Raw genomic sequence first — 16,128 nt, 5'->3', positions numbered from 1 at the left:
TGTATATGTGTGTTTGTAAGCTGGTGTGTATGTGTATATGTGTGTAAAGGAAGGGGTGTGTGAGGGCAGTGTATGTCTATACATGTGTGTGTGTGGACAGGCATATGTTAGGGAGAGCTGACCCACCCAATCCAAGCAGGTTTTGTATACAACAACCAGCCAATCACCGGTAAGGTACATCGCTTGCCGTGATTGGCTGGTTGTTGTATACTGGGTAGAGGGGTAGTCTTACATGGCGAGTATAGCCCAAACTCTATATTTTAACTGGAAAAGTTGGGGGTCGTCTTATACGCCCAGTCGTCCTATACGCTGGAAAATACGGTTCTTTTCTTTTCTAGGTATTGAAAAATGTAAATAAGTCATTAGGGGTGGTGATATTGAGACCTTTCTCAATCGTAGGGAGGTATTTTGGATTTTCAAAGTAGGTACTAAGGCTCCTTTTGGTATCAGTAGGAAATGGGAGATTCATTGTTTAATTGGCTTTTAATTGTTGTCCTCCATGTTTACTATGATGAATTTGTGATGGTATTATTAATTGTTCTATTTGAATTTGATTCTACATTATGGATTACTGGGATTGATTATGGTTCTGATTTAATTTTTATTATTGGATTATTGCATATATAATTATTGTATGAATTTATAAGATTATTTACTTATCTTTATTTAATGAATTGTATATTTATATATTGTTATTTTATTACTATAATGTATTTATATCTATCTTATATTCTTATGTATTATTGCATTTATTTTATTTATATATTTATTCATAACTTTCTTGGTGATTTTAATTACGCAGACATAAATTGGGACAGAGGAACTAGTAGTTCTGCAAGGGAATTCTGTTTTTTTAACCTGTTACATGACACCTTTATGTCACAACTGATACAAGCACCAACTAGAAAGGATTCTTGTCTGGATCTTGTTAAAACAAACAATGTTGATCTATTGTCAAACATTCAAGTGGGGGAGCACTTGGGTAATAGTGTTCACAATGGTGTCTTTTGAAATAAACTCCAAAAAGAAATTGCACATGGGTAATACTAAAACATATCATTTTAAAAAGGCCAATTTCAATAAGATAAGGGCAGCTTTACAACATGTTAACTGGCATAGTCTTTAGTGAAAAAACACAGAGGAAAAATCTAATATCTTCAAACAAATATTAGAAAGGTACACTTCTCAGTATGTACCATTGGGTAATACATATAAAAGAAACAGATTGAAACCAATGTGGCTTAGTGGGGAAGTAAACCAAGAAATTAAAAACTAACTATATTTCCTCAGTATATATTAAGGAGGGACCTATGGCAATGGATATGCAAATGATTACGGCAAAAAACTTGCAGACAAGTTATGATTGGATGACTCAGGACAAGGTGCTGCAGTAACTAAATAAAGTTAATGTCAACAAATTCATCCACGAGTACTTAAGGAGCTGAGTCTGGAAATAAATTAACCTCTGTGTTTAATCTTCCGGGGTTCTTTTCTTTCAGGAATTGTACTTTCAGTATTGGAGGAAGGCAGATGTTGTTTCTATATTCAAAAAGGGTTCCAACTCTTTGCCTGGAAATTTTAGAACTGTGAGCTTAACTTCTGTGGCTGGGAAAGTATTTGAAGGTTTATTAAGGGATAATATTCAGGAATTCATTGGGAAGAACAGTGTTATTAGCAAAAATCTGCATGGTTTTATGAAACATAGGTCATAATTGCATTGGATGTAATCTACTTGGATTTTGCCAAGGCGTTTGACACGGATCCACACAATAGGTTAGTATTCAAACTGAAAGAAATGTGTCTAGATGCAAATTCTTGTTCTTGGGTAGAACATTGACTTAGTGGTACCTAACGCTAAACCCTGCCTATTGAATCACTGAAACTGAAACTAAACATCGAATCTAAACACAAAACCAAAAAGGACATACCTTTAGACTGCTGACTAAAATGCTCGGTTACAATATGTCGACAAAATAGAGCTTTATGGTCATAACCATAAGCACTATGTTTGAAGAGGGGTCAACAAGGCCTATAGCAAAAAGAATACCATCCCCACTGTGAAGCATGGTGGTGGCTCCCTGATGTTTTAGTTGGGTTGTGAGTTCTAAATGGAATCTTGTGGAAATTGATGGCAAGATGAATGCAGCATGTTTTCAGAAAATACTGGCAGACAATTTCCATTCTTCCACACAAAAGCTGAGCATGGGACGCTCTTGGTTTTTCCAACACGACCCTAAGCACAAGACCAAGTTGAACCTCCAGTGGTTACAGCAGAAAAAGGTTCTGGAGTGGTTATCACAGTCTCCTGGCCTTAATATCAGCCACTCTTAGAAGATCTCAAACATGCAGTTCATGCAAGACAGCCAAATACTTTGCATGACCTGGAAGCATTTTGCCATACCACTTGCAAGAACTTGGGGCCTCATAGACAACTACCGTATTGGCCCGAATATAGGCCGCACTTTTCCCCCCCCACTTTAAGTCTTTAAAGTGGGGGTGCGGCTTATATTCGGGGTCTAGCGCTCGACGCCCGGGACATGCAGTTCCGGGCGCTGGGCAGGCAGCAGGGTTAGGATACAGATCCCCCGCAGCGGTGCAGGGGACCCGTATCCTACTCTCTCATACACTGAGACAGCCTCCTGTCTCAGATTGTCTAAGCGCATCGTGCAGACGTTCACCAGCAGCCCGCGATGAGCGTAAACAGCCTCCGCTGCCGGCACGTCTGCACGATGTGCTTTAACAATCTACCTTGCTGGGAATTCCCACGGGGGGAGTCATGCGTTTTACCTCTGCCCCAAGACTTACCAGAGCAGACTCCCGGGTGTCTTGCGGGGCCGGCGGGGGACATCTACGCAATAAGCGTATACAACTTCCGGTGCCGGCACATCCGCTGTATACGTGTATTGCGTAGATGTCCCCCGCCGGCCCCGCAAGACACCCGGGAGTCTGCTCCGGTAAGTCGGGGGGGGCAGAGTGGCAGCATATCTCGGGGGGAGGAGGACAGTGGCAGCATATCTCGGGGGGGAGGAGAAGGACAGTGGCAGCATATCGGGGGGGGCAGAGTGGCAGCATATCTCGGGGGGAGACAGAGTGGCAGCATTTCTTGGGGGGGGACAGGGCAGCATGTCTATTAAAAAAAACTTTTTCTTTAAAAAAGCACCAAGCTTTTAGGCTGCGGCCTATATACGGGCAAATACCTCTCCAAGAGTATGCAAACTTTTGATCACATCTGTAAGCCATTGAAGAATCACTTCTTCAATGGCTTATAGATGTGATCATTGAAACTCCACATGGGTTTTCACAGATTGTTTGACATCTAACTTGTCAGTGGTCAACAACTATGTGTTTGTAAAGTGAAGGCTTATTGATCCAGAGCATCTGGTGACTGAATGCAGCACATTTACTTTTGTACTCCTACATATTGTGGATGTTATGCAACTCTGGCAGACTTGCTGAATGAGTGTGATTTTACAGATTTGTATTAAAGTTTATTGCATTCTACTAATATGCCGGTGGTGTTGTTTTTGCTTAATGTTGAGTTGCAGACATAACAGAACTGTGGACTTATGTTATAAGTGATCCCTGGTCAAGGATCTCCCTACTATCCATAGCACTGTTCTCTGGGATTAATAATTAAATGGTATTTTAACCTACTGAGCATATCTGATAAGTGAGTATTATACATTTAGTGTACTCGTTAGGATTACAAGAGGATTTTGTGGACACATCGTTGCTAAGTTATTTATATTTTTTTATATTTGGTATTTTGATACTGGGACACTGTAGGCTCGGCACTAGATACTTACATTCTTTGTATGCTGTCGGTACATTTATTTTGATTTACATAAATACTAACATTGTGGCTTCCATTTATAGCATTACTCAATAAAAACATGTAGACTAAACAGTTCTGTAATTTATTTTTTCAGTGCTGAAGAAAACAGAACAGCAGTGTTTAAACTGGACTTTAAAAGGCCTATGAAAACCAGGATTTTTCTGAAGCATGCAATAAATGAAGATTTTTTAACCAGTGTTTTAAGGCAACGTACTTACGACGACAGAAATGTATTGTGCAACGTTTCAACATTTTTTGGATCATTCTTACAGGAAATTATCATGTACGTTTTTAATATATAATAGCTGCATATATTGGGATTATTCAAATTAACAGAAAACAATTACTTAATTTGGTAGGCTTGCTTTTTTTTAGTAAAGCTCCTAAAAATGCTTTTTGCTGACCAGTATATATTATATGTACAAGTACATCCTGAAATATTTACGTTTGTTAATTATTTAATTCCCTTTGTCAGTTTTTACATGTCACCTGTCCTGGAAAAACTGGATAATGAGACATCCATAACTGATTTTAAAATGATGACTGCAATAGAAATACCCTTATTCTTGCAACGGTTGTGACTGCTCTCCGGAGCGGTCATAGCGCGTCCTGGGGTGGTTGTTCGGTGTCGCTGAATGCCTATAGAGGCATTTCAGCTACACCATTTGAAACGGGCTTCCGGACGTTGACACCCCGGGGAGGGGCCAGACACGACTGGTGTCGATCGATTTCTACACCCTTTTAAAGCCAAAATTGTCCAGACCTGTCTGGTAACTTAATGTTTTTGTGTGTCCGCACCGTCAATTGTCATCAAGGGTTTCTAACTAAAACACCAATAATTATTAGCTAGACACATCAATTTAGTGTAGAAATTAACACAGTATTACAACAATTATACTAACACTATACCTCGGTTGCTTGGGTGATTTCCTAAAACTCTGTATAAAGCAATGCAATATTATAATTGGCAACATTTGAAAAAGAAATCCAGGTAAAATTTGCAAAAAAAGACTTACTTGAAAACTTGCCCCAAAGATCCACCCACTCTGCCCAACCCACATAATCTAGTTGTTATGGTACAGATTATATCACCAAGTTCAGAAGCACACTTGCCACAACACCCTTAAGACTTGTCAATGTAAAGGAAATTTTAGTGTTAAAGAAGTAGCTAGCAGGTGTAGGTTCCAGGTCTCTGTTTCCTGGGATCTAATCCTTTCAATGTGGTGCAGTGAAGTCCTTCCACCTAAAACTCATCCAACCATGTCTTTATGGACCATGCTTTGGGGAAGGCCCTTTTCTATTCCAACATCACTGTTTCCCAGTGCACAAAGCAAGGTCCATAAAGATATGGATGGATGAGTTTGGCGTGGAAGAACTTGACTGGCCTGCACAGAGCTCTGATCTCAACCCCATCGAACACCTTTGGGGTTAACTGGAACAGAGATTGTAAGCCAAACCATCTTGTTCAACATCAGTGTCCGAACTCACAAATGTTCTACTGGATGAATGGGCAAAAATTCCCACAGAAACAGTCCAAAGTGTTGTGGAAAGCCATCCCAGAAGAGTGGAAGCTGTTATAGCTGCAACAGGAGGAACAACTTTATATTAATGTCTATGTATGTCGAATGCAATGTCCTAAAAGTCCCTGTTGGTGTAATGGGTAGATGTCCCAATACTTTTGTTCATATAGTTTATATATACACTCTCCATATGCACACGCCTGAATATACACCCATATATAGACTGCCCTTACACATGGCTGCCCATACACCCACATATACACTGCCCTTACATATGGCTGCCCATACACCCTCATATACATTACCCTTAAATACACCTGCCCATACACACACCTATACGCTGCTATTGAACATTCCTGCCTATACACACACATATACACTGCACATATGCATACACACATACAATACCCTTACACGGGTCTGCCATACACACACATTTACACTGCTCATAAACACCTGCCCATGCACATATACTGCATATAAACACACATATACACTGTCTACACACACACACACACCTGCCCATACACAAACACACCTGCCCAAACACTGCCAACACATATGCTGTAAAAACTGCTCATACACATATATAGACTGCCCTTACACACATCTGCCCATACATGCGCATATACACTCCCCATACACACACGTATACTGCTCTTACTCACATATATACTGCCCTTACAAATGCCTGCCCATATACACGCTTGCCCATACACGCACATATACATTGCCCTTAAATACACTGCCTATACACTGCACACACACAGATATACACTGTGTACATGTATGCCTGCCCATACATACACATGTGCACTGTCCATAAACACACATGTACACTGTCCATATATACAGGCCATCCCATACACACACATAAACACTACCCATACACAGACTTACATTTCCCCCACACATATACACTGTCCATACACACATCTGCCAATACACACACATACACTGCCCTTACACACGCCTGCCCATGCACACATAACGGACAAAATTTATTGGGTCACCTGAACATTACAGCAATAGGGACATCGCATTCTAAATATGTGGTTGCCCCCTTCCCCTTTGCATAACATAACTATAACAGCTTCCACTCTTCTGGAAAGGCTTTCCGCAAGATTCTGGAGTGTTTCTGTGGGAATTTGTGCCCATTTATCCAGTACATCATTTGTGAGGTGTTTTGCCCAATCAATGAGGATATGGAATGACAGCACAACACACAATTTGATCAAGCAAAACTTTAATATAGAACTCTTACTACAGCAGGTAGAAAATAGTTGTGTATGCAAATTTATATATATGTATATGTGTGTGTAAAACAAGTTAAGCAATCCATCAATATCACAGCAATCAATGCTATAGTGTCAAATGTCAATACAGTAATACATCGCCGAGCCAAGTAGTTGTCACTCTTCTAGCTGATTAACTCGCAACTCAGCAGGGACTGGGAAACCCCTCAGAACAGTCTTTTCGAAGAGCTGCTTGTCTCGGACGCAAGAATCCCTGGATCCATCCTGGGTTGCCCATGTGCGTTCTTGTAAACACCACAGATGAGGCTTCATAGTTTGTGGTCGCAGCCGTGGGTTTTTTATAGCCATCGTGGGGACATTCCAAAATCCTCCAAATTATGATGCTGGCCAGGCACCCTAAACAGAGGTCCTTCACCATTTTGTTCTTATGTTCTTGGGGGTTTCCTTATCTATTCAGCACAGTGGTCTGTAAACGTTGACGCCTGACATCTAAGTTACAAGATATACCGTATTTCACAAAAGTACACTTTTGTTGCCAAGGTGTTCGACATTAATGGCTGTGTGTTGAGTTATTTTGAGGGGACAGCAAATTTACACTGTTATACAGGCTGTACACTCACTACTTCACATTGTAGCAGAGTGTCATTTATCACATGAAAAGATATAATAAAATATTTACATAAATATTTTGCGGAAGTACTCCAATAGGCCTCTCTTTTCTCCACAAAATAGCAGAGGCAGAGGGAAAGCCTTTCCCCATTCCTCCAATCGGGAGAGAGTGTTTTAAGGGCTAGCCATTAGTCCAAAAGACCAAGTCTATTCTTTTTTTTTTTAACAGGTTTCCGCTCAGCAACTTTGATGTTTCCAAGGATGTTTCCAACTTCACCTGCAGATAAACTAAAAAAACTCATGAATTGGTTTATCATCCCTCTATGTTTCATCAACTTGCCTAAACACCTGGATTGAACCAACAAGATTTGCCCAAGGACCCATATTGGACCATCAGGATTTGCTTAGATTGCATTCACAGGATTTACTCGCACCCTGATTGCACCTACAGTAGTCTCCTCTCAGAGTCTCATCCCCTTTCACATTATCCCATTTCTCCCTTGGCTGTTTAGCTGTCCTCTTCTTTCCCCTTATCTTTCTATCTCTCTTCTCTCTTCCCTTTCGGTTAATCTCTTGTTTTTTTAGCTCTCGTTTTCTTTCTCATCCCACCATTCTCTTTATCTCTCGAGCTATTCATCTCTTTTCTCTCCTTACTCTGTAACATTCCCCCTCTCTCTTTACCTCACCTTTTTTCTATCTCCCTCCGTTCTCTAAATCTCCCATTCTTTTCAACTCCCTACCTCTCCATTTTCTTTATCTCTCTCCTTATCTTTATTCACATTTTCTCTTTATATATCCTCTTTTTATTTTTTCACCTTTTGCATTTCTCTTTCTCTCTCACTGATTTAATTTTATCTCTTGTTTCCCCAAATCTTCCCCTCTTTTTCTCTACCCTTCTCGTTATCCATTCTACTTATTCTCTCCCCTTTCTCCTCACCTCTCTCCTTTCTCCGTATCTTTCGTTATCTCTCTCCTCCTCTTTATCTCAATATCTCTTTTATCTCGCTTTTGACACTGTGGACCACCCTCTTCTCCTTCAAACCCTTCATGCTCTTGGTCTCTGTGACACTGCTCTCTCTTGGTTCACTTCCTACCTCTCTGATCGTACCTTCAGCGTCTCCGGTAACACTTCCCCTCTCCTCTCAGTGGGGGTATCCCAAGGCTCAGTTCTAGGACCTCTTCTGTTCTCTCTCTACACTTCCTCACTTGGCAAACTAATCGCATTCTTTGGCTTTCAATACCACCCGTATGATGATGACATCCAGATCTATCTATCCTCTCCTAATTTCTCTCCTTCTGTCTCACCTCTGTCTCTACCTGGACGTCTGCACGGTTCCTGAAACTCAATCGCTCTAAAACCAAACTTCTCATCTTCCCTCCAATGCTAAGATTCCCCAATCAGTTTCCCTCAATGTCAGTGGTGCTCTCATCTCCCCTTCTCCTCATGCCCTCCCATATTTCTTTAGCTCACCTTTCCTAGTCCATCTCCTGCAATACTTTTACTAGTGTGGCTGGTCCATCCTTAATGACGGCACTTTTACCTATTACACCCTAAATCCCTCTAGATTGTAAGATCGTTTGAGCAGGGCCCTCCTCACCTGTTTTCTCTAAGTCAAATTGTTATGTTACATACTACTTGTTTTGTCCTGTCCACCCATTGTACACCACTAAGGAATTTGATGGCGCTATATAAAACAATTAATAATAATAATAACCCTTTCATGGCAATGGCTGTTTTAACATTTCTACGGTGCTCAAGTTTAGCTGTAATTTTCTTCTTTCCCATTTACTGTACCCACACAAATTATATATTGTATAAAACAAGACGAGCTTTCTTTAGATGTCATTATTTTGATTGCATCATTTAATTTTCTATATTAAAAAAAAGTATAAAATATGGTGAAAAATTGAGAAAAGTAGGAGTTTTTCTGACTTTTAGTTATGACTAAAGCTAATGAATAAACCTGCTAAATAGATTCTACTTCTAATGCAATTTGCAGATGATCCACAACATCCCATTGCCTTTTTCTCAAGAAATGTATTACCTGCCAAAAGGAAAAATAATTGTTACATATGTTTTATAGAATTAGAGACATCTCTTAGAGGGCATAACATTTCCCTTCATCATTCACATGGATCATAAAAAGCTCCAATATCCAAAATCTAGTAAAATCCTTACCTCCAGGCAATTCTAATGGAGTACCTTTTTTGAACATTTTGATTTCCATATCTCTTATAGACCAGCCAGTAAAAAATGGTAAACCAGATGCTCTATCAAATAGGGATACAGTTCTCAAAACCCATCCAGATGTACTCCCTGAATCAAAATTTGTTGGTATCATATTCCCATGGAATCACAATTGAAAAAATCTCCTCTTGAATCCAAGGAACAAATCCTTGAATGTCTCTAGAAAACAGCGGGATTGTACTATAAAGGTGATCTTCTCTATATACCTGAAGACATGCAACGTGTGGTACATCAAGGAGTAAGAAAGATCACTAACCTCGATCAACGTTACTTTTGGTGGCCTCAATATCAAACTTATATTGAAAACTATATCCACTCTTGTGAGCTCTGTGCATGTTTTAAATGTTCGTAAACCACCACAAGGTCTTCTTATGAATCTCAACATCCTTCAATGGCCATGGGAATCCATATGCATGGATTTTATAATGGATCTTCCTTATTATGAAGGTTGTAATACTATCTACGTCATTGTGGATGGTCTAAGATGTCACATTTTATTCCATTCAAAAAAATATGTACAGCTTCTGAAACTGCGAGATAATTTCTTTATAAGTTAAATGTACAGTGGGGCAAAAAAGTATTTAGTCAGCCACCAATTGTGCAAGTTCTCCCACTTAAAAAGATGAGAGAGGCCTGTAATTTTCACCATAGGTACACTTCAACTATGAGAGACAGAATGGGGGGAAAGAATACAGGAAATCACACTGTCTGATTTTTAAAGAATTTATTTGCAAATTATGGTGGAAAATAAGTATTTGGTCAATAACAAAAGTTCATATCAATACTTTGTTATATACCCTTTGTTGGCAATGACAGAGGTCAAACGTTTTCTGTAAGTCTTCACAAGACTTTAGCATCTACAGGCATGAGACATCTTTGCTAACTGTAAGTGTACATCTAGTCTGGCGTGTCCAAACACATAACAGTACTGTGGTAAAAAATAAAAAGAAAACTATGATGGTATAGTAGTAGACACAAATGATCCTATGGTGAATATATTTATGCACTCACAGTGTGTATGGATCAATCAAGCTTTGTAAAAATCAACACCTCGGGGCCCGACCACAGAGTATATGTAGGAGGAAGCACGAACATACAGAAAAAACGCAATGGTGTGTCTAGTCTAGTCAAAATCATACATGGGACACCTGAAGCCACAATTTACTGCCACTAATACTTTTTAATAAAATATGCAACTTAAAATAGAGTAAATAACACAAAACCATTACTTTTCTGCTCACTGATTTGAGGGCCTAGAACGTTTTGTTCACTGAAGTTACTACAACTTCAAGAGGGTGTTTTCTCTCGGGATAAGTAAAAATGATGTAGTTCAAATTATTCCTACAGAAAGTAAAGTGCCAGGAAAAAGATGACTAAATACACACACAGCAGCATGGGCGTAGGAACCCCTAAAAATCTGGGGGGGTAGCATTTTTCCCTATCAGATACCCCCCTTCTTTCTCCCGATCACATACCTCTTTCCTCACTATCCCCTTCTCCACTTTATCCCCATCTTTTTTGCAAACAAGTACAATAATATATCACTTGAAACACTGGTAAAAACAATGTACATTAAATACATGAAAAAAAACAGCTAATTTTTTAAATATTGAAAGACTGGACCCATTTCCTTGGGCCCTGCTCCACACTCCCTAGCATGCAATCACTCCGCTCCCACACCAAAAAATATTTGCCATACTGACTGCAGATTACTGTGACATTGAGAGATCCTCTCCACTGTAATCACCCCCAGAGTCCCTTTGTGCCTCATTCACTAAGCCATACCTCTCTTTTACTTACCCCCTGTAGTTCAGGTATAGATCAAATAAACACCACATGTAAACAGCACGTGCTGGTATAGATCAACTAAATAAGACAAACAAACCCTGTATTTGCAGGAATACATAAATAATGTATGGAAACATAGCATAAATTACAGGCACAGGTCATAGGATGCACACCCCAAAGCCAGCCCTGGTGTCCACACTGCCCTTATAGAACCCGACTAGCACCCAGATAACATTAACAAATTACAGTCCAGAGTGAGACAATTTTGTCCCCAAACAGCCCGCCCTGACACCAGTACAGGCTCTGCCACACGGACACCCAGACACACACACCAGGACAGGCTCTGCCACACCGACACCCAAACACACACACCAGGACAGGCTCTGCCACACCAACACCAAAACACACACACCAGGACAGGCTCTGCCACAGCGATACCCAGACACATACACCAGGACAGGCTCTGCCACACAGAGAGTCAAACAACACAGACACCAGGACAGGCTCTGCCATACCGACACCCAAACATGCACACACCAGGACAGGCTCTGCCACACTGACACCCACATCAGGTGTGCTGTTTGTTTTTCCCCCTTGTGTATAGGATCTAAAACTCATATTAAATGGGATTATAGCTGGTTTCTATGGAATGACAGTATTGCATTAATGTCCATCGGAGGGCCTTTGTATTGAAGTCTGTGGACCTTTCTGCTGTGGCTCTGCACCTGTACCGTTCCTGGTTACCTGCTTTGTGTCCTGATCAAGGGGATTCCCTGCTTTATGTCCTTCCAAGTGGGCTCCGTGCCTTTCGTACCCTTCCAAGTGGGCTCCTTGCCTTTCGTACCCTTCCAAGTGGGCTCTGTGCCTTTCATACCCTTCCAAGTGGGCTCCGTGCCCTTCCAAGCGGGCTCTCTGCCTTTCGTGCCCTTCCAAGCGGGCTCTCTGCCAAAAGACTTATTACCTGTATTTTATTTGGCCATACGTCCGGTTTCTTGCTTAGACTTTATTACCCTTATTTGCTGGTCCTGTGAGTTCTGCTTGGCTTTTTGCAGTTGCATTTAGCTTGGACACACAAGCGAATCCTGAGCTGGGGCGAATCTCCTAAGTGACATCTCTAAGTGAGGAGTTACAAGCAAAGAAGGAGTTAAAAAGCAAAAAGGAGGGGAAAGTATACATCCTTGTTATTCCATATATATTTATATATATTTTGCACCTTACTGTCTGTTTTTGCTAGTTATTTGAGCTATCCCCATTGCCAAGATGTCCTCCATGTTTGACAATGCGGTCAGGTGTACATCTTGCTCAATGTATGCAATCCTTGATCAGCGCTTCGAGGGTGCATATTGCTGTGCGAGATGTGTGCAGGTTGCTCATTTGGAAGCACAAATCCTGAGTCTAGAGGAGCAACTGGCAACACTGAGATCTATTGACAACTTGGAGAGGAGTCTGCTGCTCACTGAGCAAGCTCTCTCGCGGGTAGAGGTGGGGGAGGATAGCGGGATGGAGGTACAGGACAGTCAGGCAGCTAGCTGGGTTACAGTTAGAAGGCGGGGTAGGGGGAAAAGCGCCAGGGAGGCTAGTCCTGATCTAGCACACCCCAACAAGTTTGCCCGGTTGGCAGATGAGGGGGATGTTAGTTCAGAGTTAGCAATACTGCAGCAAGTCACTGCCTCTGACCTCCAGAGCGGTGTCTGCTCCAGTAAGGAGGGAAGGACGAGCACAGGGCAGGCCAGACAGGTGCTGGTAGTAGGGGACTCTATTATTAGGGGGACAGACAGGGCAATCTGTCACAAAGACCGGGATCGCCGAACAGTGTGTTGTCTGCCTGGCGCTCGAGTTCGGCACATCGCGGATCGGGTTGACAGATTACTGGGAGGGGCTGGAGAAGACCCAGCTGTCATGGTGCACATTGGCACCAATGACAAAGTAAGAGGTAGGCGGAGTGTCCTTAAAAATGATTTCAGGGACTTAGGTAGCAAGCTCAAGGCAAGGACCTCCAAGGTAGTATTTTCTGAAATATTACCTGTACCACGTGCCACACCAGAGAGGCAGCGGGAGATTAGGGAGCTAAACAAGTGGCTCAGAAGCTGGTGTAGGAAGGAGGGGTTTGGGTTCATGGAGAACTGGGCCGACTTCTCTGTCGGATACAGGCTCTACGGTAGGGACGGGCTGCACCTCAATGGGGAGGGTGCAGCTGTACTCGGGGAGAAGATGGCCAGAAGGGTGGAGGAGTGTTTAAACTAGGGAAAGGGGGGGAGGGAAACTACAATATAGAAGGGGAAGATAGTATAGATAGAGAGCTGGGGCATATAAATGTACCTGGGGGTGGAGCGGAGGGAGGGGTTAGAATAGTTAATAGGGATAGGCTTGATAGGAGAAAAAACCATACACCTCTAAATTGTATGCTTACTAATGCCAGAAGTCTGACCAATAAAACTGGCGAACTGGAGTTAATAATGTCTGCAGAAAATTATGACATAGTGGGTATAACAGAGACATGGTTGGATGATAGCTATGACTGGGCGGTTAACATACAGGGTTATAGTCTATTCAGGAAGGATCGAAAAAAACGAAAAGGGGGAGGAGTTTGCCTTTATGTAAAGTCCAGCCTAAAGGCCACACTGCGGGAGAATATATGTGAGGGAAATGATGATGTGGAGTCATTATGGGTAGAAATATATGGAAAGAAAAATAATAAAATACTGATCGGGGTTTGCTATAAGCCACCAAATATAATTGAAGCAGCAGAAGATCAATTATTAAAGCAAATAAACAAGGCAGCAAATCACAATGAGGTGGTTATTATGGGGGACTTTAACTATCCCGACATAAACTGGGAAACCGAGACCTGGGAATCTCATAAAGGAAACCGCTTTCTGACTATAAGTAAAGATAATTATCTGTCCCAAATGGTACAGGACCCAACCAGAGGGGGCGCTCTACTGGACTTAATATTAACCAACAGACCTGACAGAGTAACTAATGTGCAGGTCAGAGGGCACCTAGGAAATAGTGATCACAATATAATACATTATAACTTGTCGTTCAATAAGGGAACTCTTAGAGGAGCCACAAGAACTATGAACTTTAGGAAGGCAAAGTTTGATCAACTAAGAGAAGCCCTTAACACTGTAAATTGGGAAAATGTCCTCAAAAACAAAAGCACAGATACTAAATGGGAGATTTTTCAAAATATCTTAAATTCTCACTGTGAAAAGTACATACCGTATGGGAATAAAAGTGTCAGGAGCAAGAGAAAACCAATGTGGATAAATAAAAATGTAAAGGTGGCAATAAATGGCAAAAAAAGGCATTTAAGCTACTAAAACAGGAAGGCAGTGAGGAAGCACTAAGAAGCTATCGGGAAAAAAATAAAATATGTAAAAATCAGATAAAAGCAGCAAAAGTGGCGACAGAAAGACTCATTGCCAAAGAGAGTAAAACAAACCCCAAAATGTTCTTTAACTATATAAATAGTAAAAAGGTTAAAAATGAAAGCGTCGGCCCCTTAAAAAGTAATGAGGGAGACGTTATAGACGGGGATCAGGAAAAAGCGAATCTATTAAATATATTCTTCTCTGCTGTATTCACAGAGGAAAATGAAATGCCAGGTAATATACAGCAGGATGAGATAAATGCCCCAGTACAGGTCGCCTGTCTAACCCAGGAAGAAGTGCAGTGCCGCCTAAAAAAAATCAAAATAGACAAATCACCAGGTCCAGATGGCATTCACCCCCGCGTTCTAAGGGAGTTAAGTAATGTAATAGACAGACCCCTATTTCTAATATTCAAGGACTCTATAGTGACCGGGTCTGTTCCCCAGGACTGGCGCATTGCAAATGTTGTGCCAATATTCAAAAAGGGGACAAAAAGTGACCCGGGGAATTATAGGCCTGTTAGTTTAACTTCTGTTGTATGTAAACTGTTTGAGGGTTTCCTAAGAGATGCTATTTTGGAGTATCTCAATGAAAATAAATGTATAACTCCATATCAGCATGGGTTTACAAGGGATCGGTCCTGTCAAACTAACCTGATCAGCTTTTATGAGGAGGTGAGCTCAAGACTGGATCGGGGAGAATCGCTGGATGTCGTATATCTTGATTTTTCCAAAGCATTTGATACGGTGCCACATAAAAGGCTGGTACATAAAATGAGAATGCTTGGGCTGGGGGAGAATGTGTGTATGTGGGTAAGTAAATGGCTCAGTGATAGGAAACAGAGGGTGGTTATTAATGGTACATACTCTGAGTGGGTGACTGTTACTAGTGGGGTACCACAGGGGTCAGTTTTGGGTCCTATTCTTTTTAATATATTTATTAATGACCTTGTAGAGGGATTGTATAGTAAAGTATCAATCTTTGCAGACGATACTAAGCTCTGTAGCGTGGTTAACACAATAGAGGACAGTGCACGATTACAAATGGATCTGCATAGGTTGGAGGCTTGGGCTGGGATGTGGCAGATGAGGTTCAACACGGATAAATGTAAGGTTATGCACATGGGGAAGAAAAATCCAGGCTGGGAATATGTATTAAATGGGAAAACACTGGGGACGACTGACATGGAAAAGGACTTAGGAGTCTTGGTTAACAGTAAATTTACCTGTAGCGACCAGTGTCGGGCAGCTGCTGCTAAGGCAAATAAAATCATGGGGTGCATCAAAAGGGGCATGGATGCCCATGACAAGGAAATAATTCTACCATTGTACAAGTCACTAGTCAGACCACACATGGAATACTGTGTACAGTACTGGGCACCAGTGTACAAGAAAGATATAGTGGAACTGGAGAGGGTTCAAAGACGGGCAACCAGAGTAATAAGGGGAATGGAAGGACTGCAGTACCCAGAAAGATTATCAGAATTAGGGTTATT

At 41.3% G+C, this 16,128-nt stretch overlaps 1 protein-coding gene across 1 annotated transcript in view; it reads left to right on the top strand.

The window, feature by feature from the left end:
- The window catches only part of LOC128473668 (uncharacterized), a 140,838-nt gene extending 133,331 nt beyond the window's left edge, over window positions 1–7,507 (top strand). Inside the window, exons 5-6 of the mRNA XM_053455919.1 lie at window positions 3,930–4,118; window positions 7,450–7,507. Coding sequence (XP_053311894.1) covers window positions 3,930–4,118; window positions 7,450–7,507 — 247 coding nt within the window. The remainder of the gene's footprint in view (window positions 1–3,929; window positions 4,119–7,449) is intronic.
- The last annotated feature ends 8,621 nt before the right edge of the window (window positions 7,508–16,128 follow it).

Source organism: Spea bombifrons, chromosome 2 (genome assembly GCF_027358695.1).
Source record: "Spea bombifrons isolate aSpeBom1 chromosome 2, aSpeBom1.2.pri, whole genome shotgun sequence".
Taxonomy (NCBI): Eukaryota; Metazoa; Chordata; class Amphibia; order Anura; family Pelobatidae; genus Spea; species Spea bombifrons.
This window is presented reverse-complemented; position numbering and strand designations above follow the sequence as displayed.